This window comes from Neofelis nebulosa, chromosome 1, assembly GCF_028018385.1.
Source record: "Neofelis nebulosa isolate mNeoNeb1 chromosome 1, mNeoNeb1.pri, whole genome shotgun sequence".
Taxonomy (NCBI): Eukaryota; Metazoa; Chordata; class Mammalia; order Carnivora; family Felidae; genus Neofelis; species Neofelis nebulosa.
This window is the reverse complement of record NC_080782.1, coordinates 232580244-232594458: the sequence shown is the minus strand read 5'-3', so window position 1 is coordinate 232594458 and position 14215 is coordinate 232580244. Positions and strand designations below refer to the sequence as shown.

At 41.0% G+C, this 14215-nt stretch overlaps 1 protein-coding gene across 2 annotated transcripts in view; it reads left to right on the top strand.

Moving 5' to 3' along the window:
* Window positions 1-14215, top strand: part of FRY (FRY microtubule binding protein) — a 344560-nt gene that overhangs the window by 290443 nt on the left and 39902 nt on the right. For both annotated transcript variants that reach the window (XM_058688112.1, XM_058688123.1), the window contains exons 47-51: window positions 2000-2140; window positions 4180-4359; window positions 6863-7024; window positions 9701-9775; window positions 12353-12523. In XM_058688112.1, the coding sequence (XP_058544095.1) occupies window positions 2000-2140; window positions 4180-4359; window positions 6863-7024; window positions 9701-9775; window positions 12353-12523 (729 nt within the window). The remainder of the gene's footprint in view (window positions 1-1999; window positions 2141-4179; window positions 4360-6862; window positions 7025-9700; window positions 9776-12352; window positions 12524-14215) is intronic.

Sequence of the window (14215 nt, the reverse complement as noted above, 5' to 3'; positions counted from 1 at the left end):
GAGAGTTAGTGTTTTACAGTTAGCAGAGTGTTTATTTGGGATGATGAACAAATTCTGGAAGTAAATAGTGGCAGTGGTCACACAACAATGTGAATGCACTTTATGCCACTGAATTATACACTTAAAAATGGTCAAAATGGTAACTTTATATTATATATATATATGTATATATATATATACATATATATATATAATATACATATGTTACATATATATGTTATATATATTTTTTCACTGTGAAAATAAATAAGTGAAATAAATAAATAAGTGAAAATAAATAAATAAGAATAGATTACCTAATTTGTTCTATTCAGCCTTTGTCACAAATTGTCACTACAGATTTTGTTATCAACTTCATTTCCCACCATGCATAAGATATACTAACTCCTATTTCAAGTACGCACAGGCACATATGTATAATTATATATCGCTGTGGTCAGGATTGCCAGTGAATCTGTTCTGTTCACTTAACAGTAATTTTGTGTGTGTATTTACATGTGTTGACATAGCTCACATAGTGTCATTTTCAACAACTGTGGGATTCTAACAGGTTAAGATAACACAATTTGCTTAAACGTCTCCTCTTTTGCTTATATTCATAACTTTTTTCTATTACAAGTGGTTCTTTTATGTAGACTTCTTATCAGATAATATTCAGGTTATTTCTTCTGGTGGCACTTCCCAAAGTTACTATCCAGGTGAAGGAATACACAAATGTAGTTGTACACGTTTGGGAAATTGGTCTCACAGACACTTTCCCAGTTTACGATACTGTCAACAATGTATAAATGTGTTTTCCCATATCCTCACTATATCTTATTACTCTATTCCTGTTTTCAACCTAATATTTTTATTGGTACTTTAAAATTATTCTCTTTATGTATTTCCTTTCTAGGAATATATTTCATTTTTCCACACAATAGATTTGTATAATTGCCCATTTCCTCCTACATTAACTGCTCAGTTATTTCTTTTGACCACTTTTGATGTGAAATTTCAGCATATATTTGAATCCTTTCTACACTTCTTTATTTAGAATAGTAATCTTTTATCCTGATAAATGTCACTTAGATTTTCTCATTAGTTTGCTTTCCTTTTTGAAAATATTGTTGATATCGTAGTATATGTCCATAAAAGAAAGTTTCGTAGGTACAGAAAAGAAGGGGAAGAGAACAGGAGGAGGAGGTGAAGTAAAGAAAAATCATCCAAAATAATTACATTATCTAGAGATTTCTTTCCTTTATTAAATAACACACACCCATTCACACTGATTTTAGCATAATCTATTACACAGAAATTATATATCCTTCCTCTTTCAATTAATATTATCTTATATCCTTTACCGTCTTTAAAAATGCCATTCTATTGATGATATGATATTTTATCATGCAATTTACCATAATTTATGTATCCATTTCCCTAGTGTTCAGCATTTATATTACTTACAGAGCTATTTTGTTTAGGTTTTTTTTGTGAGTTTCTTACCATCATAAAAAACACCTTAGTAAAATCTCATATATAAATCTTAATGTCTATCTCTAGGTTTGGAAAAGTTCCTAGAAGTACATAACTAGTTCAAAAGACATAAATTGCTCTTAGTACTCTGGATGTCAATCGCCAAATTATCCAAGTTACATTTCCACTGATGTTACATTTCCATCTTATATCCTCACCAATACCGACTATTATCACTTGTTAACTTTGCCAGTTTGATAACCAATAACTTGTGTCTTTTGTTTTAATATGTAATTTTCAATAATTGGTGGTATTCGATGCTTTCCTTTTGAGGTTTATTTTGTTGTATTTCATTTGTAAATGTGGTATTTATATATTCAAACCTGCTTACATTGCCTTTAATGATAACCTTATGCCTTCAGTAGTTAGGATTTTCTTTTCCTTCCTAAGGAAACGTGCAATCTTAAAGGTGTTGGGAAGCATCGGTGCTTGTGTATGAAAAGGCTGGAGTCTCACTGACTGACCTGTGCCTTGCCTCCCACAGCTGCTGGAAAAGGGTCTCCCAAGCATGCAGCAGCCCCTCCTCCAGGTGATCTACAGTCTTCTCAGCTACATGGATCTGTCAGTCGTGCCTGTAAAGCAGTTTAATGTGGAAGTTCTGAAGACCATTGAAAAATATGTCCAAGTGAGTATTTGGATACCTTCACTTAAGAACTACGATGTTTTGGGGCTCCTGGGTGGCTCAGTCGGTTAAGTGGCCGACTTCGGCTCAGGTCATGATCTCGCGGTCCGTGAGTTCAAGCCCCACATCCGGCTCTGTGCTGACAGCTCAGAGCCTGGAGCCTGTTTCAGATTCTGTGTCTCCCTCTCTCTCTGACCCTCCCCCATTCATGCTGTCTCTCCCTGTCTCAAAAATAAATAAATGTTAAAAAAAATTGTTTAAAAAAAAAAAAAAAAAAGAACTACGATGTTTCCAGAGTCATCCCAGAAAGACTGAGGCTTCGCTTGTAGCTTATCCTTGGCTGTAGAAGTGTATGGGCGCCAGGCTGCACATTCATGCATTGATATCTCTAATGCCCTGAGACCAGTCAGGTGTGGTGGCCGACCACACCGCGAGTGACATACTGAGGAGAAAGACAGGACCAAGCTGAGGCATTTCTGAGCCCCTCAGAGGACGCAGTTCTGCCTCTTGGGGCTCACAGGCTGGGTACTGAAAGCAGGTACCTGGCTGGGAGGGCCCAGCAGGGTTGTATTTGTGGTTTCCTATTTCAAAGAAGGAGAAGGAACCTAGGGCAGGTGTTTCAACATAAAAAGGGTTAATTCAGGGATTAAAATTGTCACTTGAGAGTTGAGGACAGTAAGGTTAAGCAACCTGCATGAATGTATTTGAAAATACTACAACAAACAAACACAGGAGTGTACTTGTTGAGTTGCAGAGTTCAAGGGCAGATGCTAGGTTCTATCTGGTTGAACTCATTGGCAAAGCCATACAATGTCAATGTTAGACGTTTTTACCCCATCATCACTTGAATACCACGTTGCTTGCGGAAATTATTTAATGCTAAAAATGATTTCCAAGCCTTTTTTATTGTCCGTGTTTTGAGTGGCATTTCTCCAAAAGTAGTCGTGCACTTGGTAGGCATTCAGTAACACTTTCTCACTTCACAGCAGTCCTGAGGGCCAGGTGTCCAGTTCCTATTTGTCTACAAACCCCTTTCCCCTAGTGCAAAGAAAAAATTGTTTTACTAGACTGCCTAGTCTAACTAACTCAGGACTGTGGGCTATCTCTGTTATTCGATATCTTATCTTGAATGGTGACTGATTTCACATTCAAATCATGACCTCCCATTGTGCAGAATTTAAGAGGGAAGGAAATGTGTTTTATTTCATGTGCTCTTATTCCACAGGCTAGGTAAATAATGATAATAACTTTTATCAAGTTCGCTTACCTGTGCTCAATATTTTTATGGGAGAAGCCCATCAGCCTGCCTGGGGCCTGTCAGGGAGACAAAGATCGAAAAACAAAGTGAGTCTCACAGAAAGAGTAGGCATGTGATAAGCCAATAAGGAGAGGAAGGGCATTCCAGGACAACGGAACAAGGAAAGAGCTTGCCTGGTATGAGGAACTCCAAGGTTAGCCTGGGGGGAGGTTACTTCTGTAGGCTGTGCTCAATGTGTGTGGACTCCACACTGCCCACCAGAGGGAGCCCTTGGAGGAGTTTAGGCAGGGAAGCAGCATGGTCTGAAAAGTTCTAGAAAGATCACTGTAGCTGCGGTGGGTATGCTGGACTTCAATAGCGGCTGCAAGTAGGGAGACCAATTAAGAGGCCATTGAAATAGGAGAACCACCAAGGAAGACAGAGACTGGAGGTGGGGAGAATGTTGAGAGTGAGTGGCCAGTAGCATAAATGCATTGGTTTTTTTTTTTTTTTTTTCGTACCAAAGAGCGACCTCATTGACCAGAATGGTACCTTGTACTTTTAAACTTCTATTTATTTGAATATGGACAAAATTTGATATTTTCTTATTTGCTTGTTTCTTAAATGTATCTTCTCATCTGTATAAATTTTTTATGTCATTTGCCTTTTACATATGATGGAACTTCCTGCACTATTTTAAATCTGTGAATTCTGACTGATCATAAGAAGTTTCAGTAGCTGGGGGGGTTGATGCGTTTTTAAAAATGAAATTGCTTTTAACCATTGAATGTTTTATTCCCGTCAGAGTGTTCACTGGAGAGAAGCTTTGAATATCCTGAAGCTGGTGGTTTCTCGATCTGCCAGTCTAGTTTTGCCTTCCTACCAGCACAGTGACCTCTCAAAGATAGAAATACATCGAGTGTGGACCAGTGCTTCTAAGGAATTACCTGGAAAAACCCTAGACTTTCACTTTGATATTTCAGAGGTATGTTATCTGTTTCCGTAAATTTCAGCAGCGAGAACAGGTGACAAAGGTCAAAACTAGTTGTCTGGGGAAGGAGAGACTTATTTTACATTTACTTCAAAGTAAGTTTTCTAAGGCCTGCATTAGGTTCTGGTTTTTAGGAACACAGTGAATGTCGTATTCATTGGGGCTCCAATTGGCAGCTTTTAAAAATAGAAACTAGCCTCAGCTATATAAAAATGATTTTTTGAAAGAGATAACTTTAAAATAGAATGACCATAACCATTTTAAGGGCGCCTGGGTGGCTCAGTCGGTTGAGCATCCGACTTCAGCTCAGGTGGTTATCTCGAGTTCATGAGTTCGAGCTCCATGTCGGGCTCTGTGCTGACAGCTCAGAGCCTGGAGCCTGCTTCGGATTCTGTATCTCCCTCCTTCTCTGCCCCTCCTCTGCTCCCGCTCTGTCTCTCTGTCTGTCTCTCTCTCTCTCTCTCTGTCTCTCTCTCTAAAAGATAAAATAACATTTAAAAAAATTTTTTAAAGAATGATCATAAGCATTTTAAAGCCTGACCTCACTTCTTTATCTGACAGGTATCATGTCCTATCTTTATATCCACAACTTTGCTCCCTGACCTCCCAGCCAGACCAGCAAATGACTGAGATTTAAAGAGACACAGAATCTGCCTTTACGGTTGTTTCCCCAAGGGACACGACTTTTTAGACCAGTAAAATGATCCGTATTCTTGCCTCAAGGGAGCGGGAAGGAAGGAGAAAGGGGACTAGTGAACAAGCCAAGGAATAGGGAAGAAAAGAGAGGTTGGGGGGCACCTGGGTGGCTCAGTCGGTTAAGATCTGACCTCACCTCAGGTCATGACCTCGAGGTTTTGTGAGTTTGAACCCCGCATTGGGCTCTCTGCTGTCAGCGCAGAGCCTGCTTTGGGTCCTCTGTCCCCCTCTGCCTCCACCCGTCCCCTGCTCACTCGTACGTGCTCTCTCTTGCTCTTTCTCTCTCAAAAATAAGTGAGCATTAAATTTTTAAAAAGAAAAAGAAAAGAGAGGGTGGAAGGTAGTCAGATCTGTCTGCTGCTCTGAGAATGGACATTTGGGAAGCCTGTACCAACTCTAAGATGCACAAATACTTTGCTCTCCTGTCTCGCTTACCCCGTGACCCATAAGCCCGCCAAAGCAGAAACTATACTCTGTCCATTTTGTAACCAGGGTCTGGTACAGAGTCTGGTGCATTACAGGTACTTAACAAACATTCTTCAACACTGCTGAATGAGTAAGTCCACTGAAGGAATAAACTAGATCTGCTTGTGTGAAACTTACTTGCTCTATTAAGTAGGTAGGTTGTAGTCAGCTTGGGTTTTTTCACACCGTGATCTCAGTGACCTTCTATCATTTCAGTATCCAGGTTAAGATACTCTTTTGCTGCTATTGTGATACCTGCATCTATAGTTCGTGTGTCTGATATTAAGGTGTCCAATCAATAATTTTTTCCATTTGTAACATTCCTTTTTCACATTGCTGGCGGGGAAAGCTACTTTTATTCTTTGGAGTTTGTTCTGTTCCAAAGGGGTACAGAAAGCATGCAGCCACTGGGCTGCACGCCCCAGGGACGGAGCTGCTCCAGAATAAAGAGCCTGGAGAACCAGATGGAGACTTTCCAGCTGGTGTCTACCACCTCTGAGGGTAGGCCCACAAATGGGATTCTGCAGCCCCACTGGGGCTCAAGTTTGGGTGGTGCTGCCTACCCAGCTGCCACCCGGCCGTGTGTGAAATGAACTCTCAGGAAGTGAAATTTCCAAAGCGTTGCCCAAGTACCTGCCCTGAACTCATTCATTTAAATAACTGAAAAGATACAATCACTCTAAGTAGATTTTAAATAACTGAGAGTATATAGAGATTGGTGACCAAAGGTTGGGAAAACGGGAAGGAATTTTGGCCTCTTGTTAGAATGATAAGAAATTCTTTTAAGTTTAATCTGAAAACTATTTGCTTTCCTGAATGTTTTGCTTCTGATCTTTACCAGTGGTTTAAGAACAAGCAATTGGATTTGTCTTCAGCTGCTAAAGAGGGTGGGAAAATGTTAACGATGTAAAATGATTTAGAATGTATATTTGAACATGGGGCACCTGGTGGCTCAGTCGGTTAAACATCTGACTCTTGATTTCAACTCCGGTCATGATTTCATGGTTCACGAAATCGAGCCCCACATCAGGCTCTGTGCTGATAGTGTGGAGCCTGCTTGGGATTCTCTCTCTCTCCCTCTCTCCCTACCCCTCCTGTGCTCACTCTTTCTTTCTTTCTCTCTCTCTCTCTCTCTCTCTCAATATAAATAAATAAACTTAAAAAAAATCAGAATGTGTATTTGAACATCAGGAAAATGAGCCTACTTGTAACACTGAACTTCTCTAAGGTTTAATCAAATAAGCAATGTTTGGTTGCTGCTGGGTGGAGCGATCCCATATTCCACAGAACTATTGAACAGATAGAAGAGTGAGATTTTGTATTCTTTTCTGTCAAGACACCAATCATCGGGAGGCGATACGATGAGCTGCAGAACGCTTCTGGGCGCGATGGGAAGCCCAGGGCGATGGCCGTCACCAGGAGCACATCCTCTACCTCATCAGGCTCCAACTCCAATGTCCTTGTTCCTGTTAGCTGGAAAAGGCCCCAGTATTCTCAGGTATAGAATCCTAGTCCCTGGGATTGGAAGAGAGAGCTCAGGGAGACCTCTCGAGCCCAACTGCCCATGTGATCCCGGGTTCCTCCACCACCATCCTGGCATTGCCCACGTAGGCATCAACACTTCAGTGATGAGTATCCCGTGGCACCCCAAGGGACCCTGTCTTATCTTGGAAAAGCTCATTTCATTGAGTTGAAGTCTGACATTTGCCGCTGCTACCCATTGGTCCTAGCTCTCTTTAGACTTAGGAAATGAAATCTGATCTCTCACCTTCAGAGAGATAAAGAAACCCTCTCCCCTCTACCACTCATTCCAGTGAGTTCTCTTTTCTCCAAAGACTATATCCTTAGTTCTCCCAACCAGTTCTATACAATAGGGCTTCATAAGAATGCAGAATCTGCCCTTCCGGTTGCTTCCTCAAGCCACACTGCTTTTTATTTTATTGTTTGAAGGTTTGTTTTTTTTTTTTAATATAATTTATTGTCAAATTGGCTAACATACAGTGTGTACAGTGTGCCCTTGGTTTGGGACGTAGATACGTAAGCGATGAACCACGGGAATCTACCCACACTGCTTTTTAGACCAGTAAAATGATCTAAATTCTTACCTTGATGGAGACGGGAAGGGGGAGGGAAGGGACTAGTGAGTGAAGCTAAGGAATCAGAAAGGAAAAAGAGGGTGGAAAGTAGTCAGATTTCCTGCTGCTCTGTGAATGAATACTGGGGAGGCCTGTACTTTCTCTAAAAGGTGCAAACACTTTGCATTCCAGTCGCCATTCTGACTGCTGTCCCCTACGCATGCAGTCCAGTGGTCTCCATGGACAGTCTGAGCTATGTGGAGCAGAACCGGCTGCTGGATCTCTCTGTAGTTCTCTCTCTGTAGATCTCTCTCTTAGTACAGCCTAAGACCGTATTTGCTCAATGGGCAACTGCATTAATGTCATCAGGCTTGCCATCGAGTAAAACCTCTGCATTATTCAGACCTCTTTGGTGACATTAATCACCTTAAGTGGAAAAGGAATTTATTAACTCTCATGGCTTGGCTTCAAGCACAGCTGGATTCTAGTACACAAAATGAGGAACTGGGTCCTTAGACTCCCTCTCCCCTTCTCACTGTCCTCGCCTTCCCTTCCCAGTCTTGGCCCTCCTTTCCTCTCCGGTGATTTCATTCTGAGGCAGACTCTTCTCTTATGAAGCACCAAAAACTTTGAGCAGCTCCAGATTTATATGGTCTTTGCTCCGATGATTTCAGGTCAAAGGCATTCCCTTCCCAACATCTGAAGCAATTCTAGAAGGACTCTTGCTGCACGTGTGAGGGAGGCAAAGCCCCACTTAGTGGGAGAGGAGCTGTTTCTGAGATAAAAAGAGGGACCATATTACTGGAAGAAGGCCAAATGGGTGGGTGCTGAGCAGAGAACACTTTGCACACGTGCAGGACTCGCCTTCACCCTCCAGGGTTGGAGGAGTGGAATATATAGCATGGGGCCTGCTGGAACATGGCTGGTTCTCAGTAAGGGTTCACTGAGCTGTTGAGTAAGAGAGCCTACTATGCATTCTTAGGGATTTGGAAAAGAGAAGAAAAATAGACATCCCAACACCCATGTTCCTCTGTATGGATTCCTTCCCCGAATTGTAAGATGCCCACTAAAACTTAGGGAAATATTTTAGCAAATCTCTTGCCATTCTCCAACATTAAGGTCTTCCTGTCTTTGGCCTTGATAAAATACTGTATTGGGTGTCCCTTCTATAATGTGGAAAGAAGAATGCAGTGAGCCAAATTCCATTAAGAAAGAAAAGCTATGAGCACTGTTGGCCTCCTAGCAGTCTCCACGTTAACTTAAATCAGATTAAAGGGGAAAAATCGTTTTTACAGGGTCAGAAAGATTGCTTTAAGAGCATCTCTGAAGTAATTAACATTTTTTAGGCTCTGGCTTACTCTTCCTTTTCATTCTCAACTCTCCAATTATCCCGAGACCTAGTTCATCTATGTCATTGGAAAATGTGATGGTTTATGGAAGAATCTCCGTGCTTAAGTGGCTGAAAAATAAGGCTCATGAAGAAAAGCAAAAGGAATTGAATCTGTTTAACTTTAGGGAGAATAAATTGAGAAAGACTTAATATGGCTTACAGATAATTGAATTCTTTAATGCTGCAGAAAGTAAAGTTATTCTCCCATTTGAGGAAAATAAATGTGTGCTAGAACATAATAGATTTAATTTAGGTGAAAGGAAAGCCTTGCTAATGCTGGAAGTTGTAACAGACAAGAAAAGATTATCAAGGGGAGTCACGAATATCTGCTGAGTTTCACACCCCTCCCTCAGGAAAATGTAGATCAGCACTGTCAAGTAGGAACATAGTGTGTGTCTTGTTTTTAAACTTTGTAAATGTTGCCTTTTTTAAAAAAGTAAAAAGAAATAGGTAAAATCAATTTTAATAACATGTTTTAGTTAGCCTAATATATCTCAAACATTATTACTTCAATATGCAACCAATAGTTTGCAATATTAATGAGATATTTTGCATTCTCTTTTTTCATACCAAGTCTTTGTGTGTTTTACATCTCAATTCCCACCACATTTCAGGGGCCATAGCCCTTTGTGGCTAATAGCTATAGTATGGAAACAGATTTGATCACAGAACTCCATGATTAAAATGTGTTTGTGTGTCTCTTTTCCAGAAGAGGACAAAAGAGAAGTTGGTGCACGTCCTTTCTCTGTGTGGCCAAGAAGTAGGATTAAGCAAAAATCCATCAGTAAGTTCCATCATATATCACATTCATGTTGGTACCATATCATTTTTACCTTTGATCTTTTTACCTTTAGAGAAGTCCTCTATGAATTACAGGTATGATATCCACCATCATACCATACTAGATCATACTCATAGGCTACTTCTTTCCACACTACGATTTTTAATCTCACTTAGTTCAGAAACAGTGAATGATTTTGTTAGCTATTTGCTCTAGTTGGTCTATGAATAGCACTGTTCCTTTCATTTTTTTTTTTAATTTTTTTTTTAACGTTTTTATTTATTTTTGAGACAGAGAGAGACAGCATGAACGGGGGAGGGGCAGAGAGAGAGGGAGACAGAATTGGAAACAGGCTCCAGGCTCTGAGCCATCAGCGCAGAGCCCGACGCGGGGCTCGAACTCACGGACCGCGAGATCGTGACCTGGGCTGAAGTCGGACGCTTAACCGACTGAGCCACCCAGGCGCCCCTGTTCCTTTCATTTTTTAAAATTCTTTGGATTTTGTTATAAATATGCCCAGACTACGTTAATATGTATATGTATATTAATTAAATATAAAAATATATATAATTATATAATTATTTATTACATATAATAAAATATAAAAATAAAAATATATATATATGACTATCTCCTGCACCATATTTAATATACATTCTTTTGGGGTATAATTTTACTCTGCGTATGCACACCCCTTCCTATGATGTCATTATTTGACTCATGCAGAATAGGGATCAAAATAATGATATATCATTATAGTTTTTTTTCTTTTACATACATACACTGATGTTACAGTTAAAACAATAACATGCCATTGCGCTTTGGAATAAATGAATAATCACAGTATTAGAACTTAGCTAATATAAAATTTAGCTTTTATAAAATTTAGCTAGTTCAGGTTGTCTGTGAGACTGTCGTAGCAAAAGCAATAAAGATCTCAGGGTCTGGTTTCACCCGCGTATCTCAACCTCTTTGTTATTAGTAAAAAAGAAATAGCTAACTAATTTCCCAAGTGAAGTAAGAATTAGCAAACAATTGCTCAGGGGAGCTGTCTCTGAAATCTCAAAATGTATCTATTAACGTAGTTCACGAGCAGGTGAAATGTTAGAGGCTCGTAAATACTTGCTAAAGTGCAGATCGGTGTTTCTTACCGTCCGGAACGTGCCCCTGCCAGCCAGCAGCTAAGCTCAGCTTATGATCAGTAGATCAGTGGGTTTGTTGCTGCTCCTGCGACCTTACTGAGGGCAGAGGGGACGAGGTGACAGTGGCGGGGTGGGCGGAGGGAGAGTGACAAGCGCCCTTTCCCTCTGCGGGGCGGCCCTCCAGCGAGGACCGTCTCCTGTTGCCGTTCTGGCTGGCACGTCCTCCTCAGATCTCAACTGCCTGCTTCCGTGCTAGAAATGTTTACCCAGAGTATGTTACCGGTCGGTCAGAGAGGCAGTGCTAACTGGGAAGAGCCTTCAACTGAGGAAGCCTGCATTCTAGCCGCGTCTCTCACGAGCTAGTTGCCTGGCCTCCAGTGCTATTTCTCTCATAGACCCACTTGCAATCCCTGAGCAAACTGTGTGTCGCGGGCCATTGCATGAGAACATGCTGCAAGTCACAGGACTGTTCTTAAACACTGGAGGAAAGGGGGACATTTCAAATCCATTCATTCTTTTTACTTTTCAGAGGCACTTGTTATATTAAATAAATACAAACGATTTGCCTGCTTCTCAAGGAAGACTAGATAGACATTATGATGGCTAAAAAAAATCATACCGTTCACTTTTATTTAATATCAATCTATGTTCAGGAGAGACTGGATAGCAAAACATTGAGGTCCACTTACAGTTTATTTCTACAAAGTTCTACTAAAATGTCCCAGTGCGAAAAAAACTAAACACAGAAGATGGTTCTAAGATTATTAACATTCAAGAGGTCTTAATAGGAAAAAAAAAAGGTTTGTTCCGTTTATACCAACAGGAAGGGAATTTAGGTAGAAATTACGAGCATGGCTGCTCACATACTCGTCTGTAATTCAAATGAGCAAGGACTGTAGTATTTGTCCTCTGTGTCTTATTCTTTATTGGTTCCTGGTTTATCTCTGAAAGGGTTAAATGCTTTGTACTCACAGGCCATTCTTTAATAACGTATCTTTGTATCAGTAGTCCTTAAAATATTATGTGATAATATGCATGTGAAGTGTATGTGCATGTGTACAATTTCCGACCTCAGTTCAGAAACAGTGGAAAATTTCTTGGCTGCTCTAGTTTGTCTGTGAATATACACTCAGTTGTCACACACACACACACACACACACACACACACACACAGACGCTCCGATGGGATCCAGTCTTCATTAAGAAGCAGCATCGTGACTCGAACCTTCTCCTCCTGTGTGAACTTGTGTCTTTGCAATGAGTTTAATCTGAAGGCACCTGTCCAACATAAATACTAAAAGAACGTTCTAAAAATACCCACTTAAGGAATTAGGTGTGTACTCGAAATAGATGGCCACGAAGAGCCAGTCGCAGTTTTTATAGCACAAACAACCGAAGGGAGAACTGTCTCTCAGGAGAGGACTCTTGCGATTCGTAGGTGATTTTTTCATCGTGTGGGGATCTGGACCTTCTGGAGCACCAGACGAGCTTGGTGTCTTCCGAGGACGGCGCCCGGGAGCAGGAGAACATGGATGACACAAACAGCGAGCAGCAGTTTAGAGTCTTTAGGGACTTCGATTTCCTAGATGTGGAGCTGGAGGATGGAGAGGTACAGTATATTCTCTGTAAAAATACCCCCCTCAGCCTTGCCTTGACTAACGAAGTTTCTTTTTACCTGCTAACTGATCAGGTTTTATAACAGACTCTTTAATTGGGAGGCCGTAAACTTTGTTTTCAATCAACTTATCCAAAGGACAGCAGCTTAACTTTGGCAGAAGTTACCACACCCTTCCTGTCTGAGTCCACAGCATTTAAGCTGCCAAGTTCTTTCTAAATGGCAGGGATCTGACGTTTAATGACCACACAAAGACTGTGTGTGTGCAGTCCAAAGGTGAACTTTAAAAGAAAAAAAAAAAAAATCACAAACACATTCAGGTTCTGAGCCTGTTCACTGGTACCTGGGCAAAACTTACTAAGAGTCTAATTATTTTAAAAGTGAAATTACTCTGATTCAGTTACTTCAAAGCTTGCCTGCTCCGACCTGAGAAGGGAGCCTCGGGGCTCCAGCATTGTTGTGCTGTTTGATGGAATCACAACTTGAAACAGGATATAGTGCACACGAGAGCTCTTTGCTCTGCTCTAGGCTGCTAGCTCGTGTCCCCAACAACCTGGAGCCGCTGAATTCATGTCTCAACCGGCCAATGCAGATTTGTGGATTTGAATGATAATTATGGTGATAGGATGCTTTCAGTTATGAATCGTGTGTTTGAAAACTGGGATTGGAAGGAGGGGCATCATTGTGACCCTCTCATCTCAGTAGCTTAGAGGCACGTTCCAGCTGGGGAAAGTCTCTGCCTCTTGGAGGAAAACAAAACTGACCAAAGGGAGACTGGCGTACCTCAAAATGCCTGATAAGGAGCCGGCTCCTGGTGTTACTTAACATCCTGAGGCTCACATTCAGCTAAATGCACTGTCTTTCCCAGACAAAGAAAGGGCTTTCTGCCAGTCTTACAGTTAAAATGGAGGCCCGAATTCAAAGTTTAACCTATCCCGTGACTGGTATGCATCTCCTGACTCAACTAGAAACTTGTGGAAACGGTACTTCCGGTAGCTGCCTACCTTCCCTAAAAGGATGGGACTGTGGACCAATCCTCTTATGTTGAGGTAAGGCCAAGGAGCTCTCCACTTTTGTTCCTCCTGGCCAAGGCCTACCCTGGATGTCTGGGGAGAATTCTGTCCCCAGGATGAAGAATGTTTTCTCTACCTCTTCTTTCTGTAGAAACCAAGTTTAGCCTACCCAGTCATTAAAGAATATAAAGATGCTAGCTGTAAAACACCTTTAAAATAAGTGTCAGCTTTTCACCTTGAATTGTCCTAGAACCACTAAAAAGTACTGCAGAGTTTTTCTACTGTTAACCTTAATAAGTGATAAAGAGGGGCGCCTGGGTGGCTCAGTCAGCTAAGCTAAGCTAAGTCCAATTTCGGCTCAGGTCATGATCTCACAGCTCGTGAGTTCAAGCCCTGCATCAGGCTCTGTGCTGACAGCTTAGAGCCTGGAATCTGCTTCAGATTCTGTCTCTCTCTCTCTCTCTCTCTCTCTCTCTGCCCCTCCCCTGCTCATACTCTGTGTCTCTATCTCTCTCAAAAATAAACATTAAAAAAATTTTTTTAATAAATAAGTGATAAAGAAATCAATCACTAAATGTGGTGAGGATTGTTTTAAAAAGTCTAAGCCAAAATACAACTGTTTAGAATACTTTCAAAACGTCTCTGAGCCAAAGCTATATGGGATGTCCGAAGA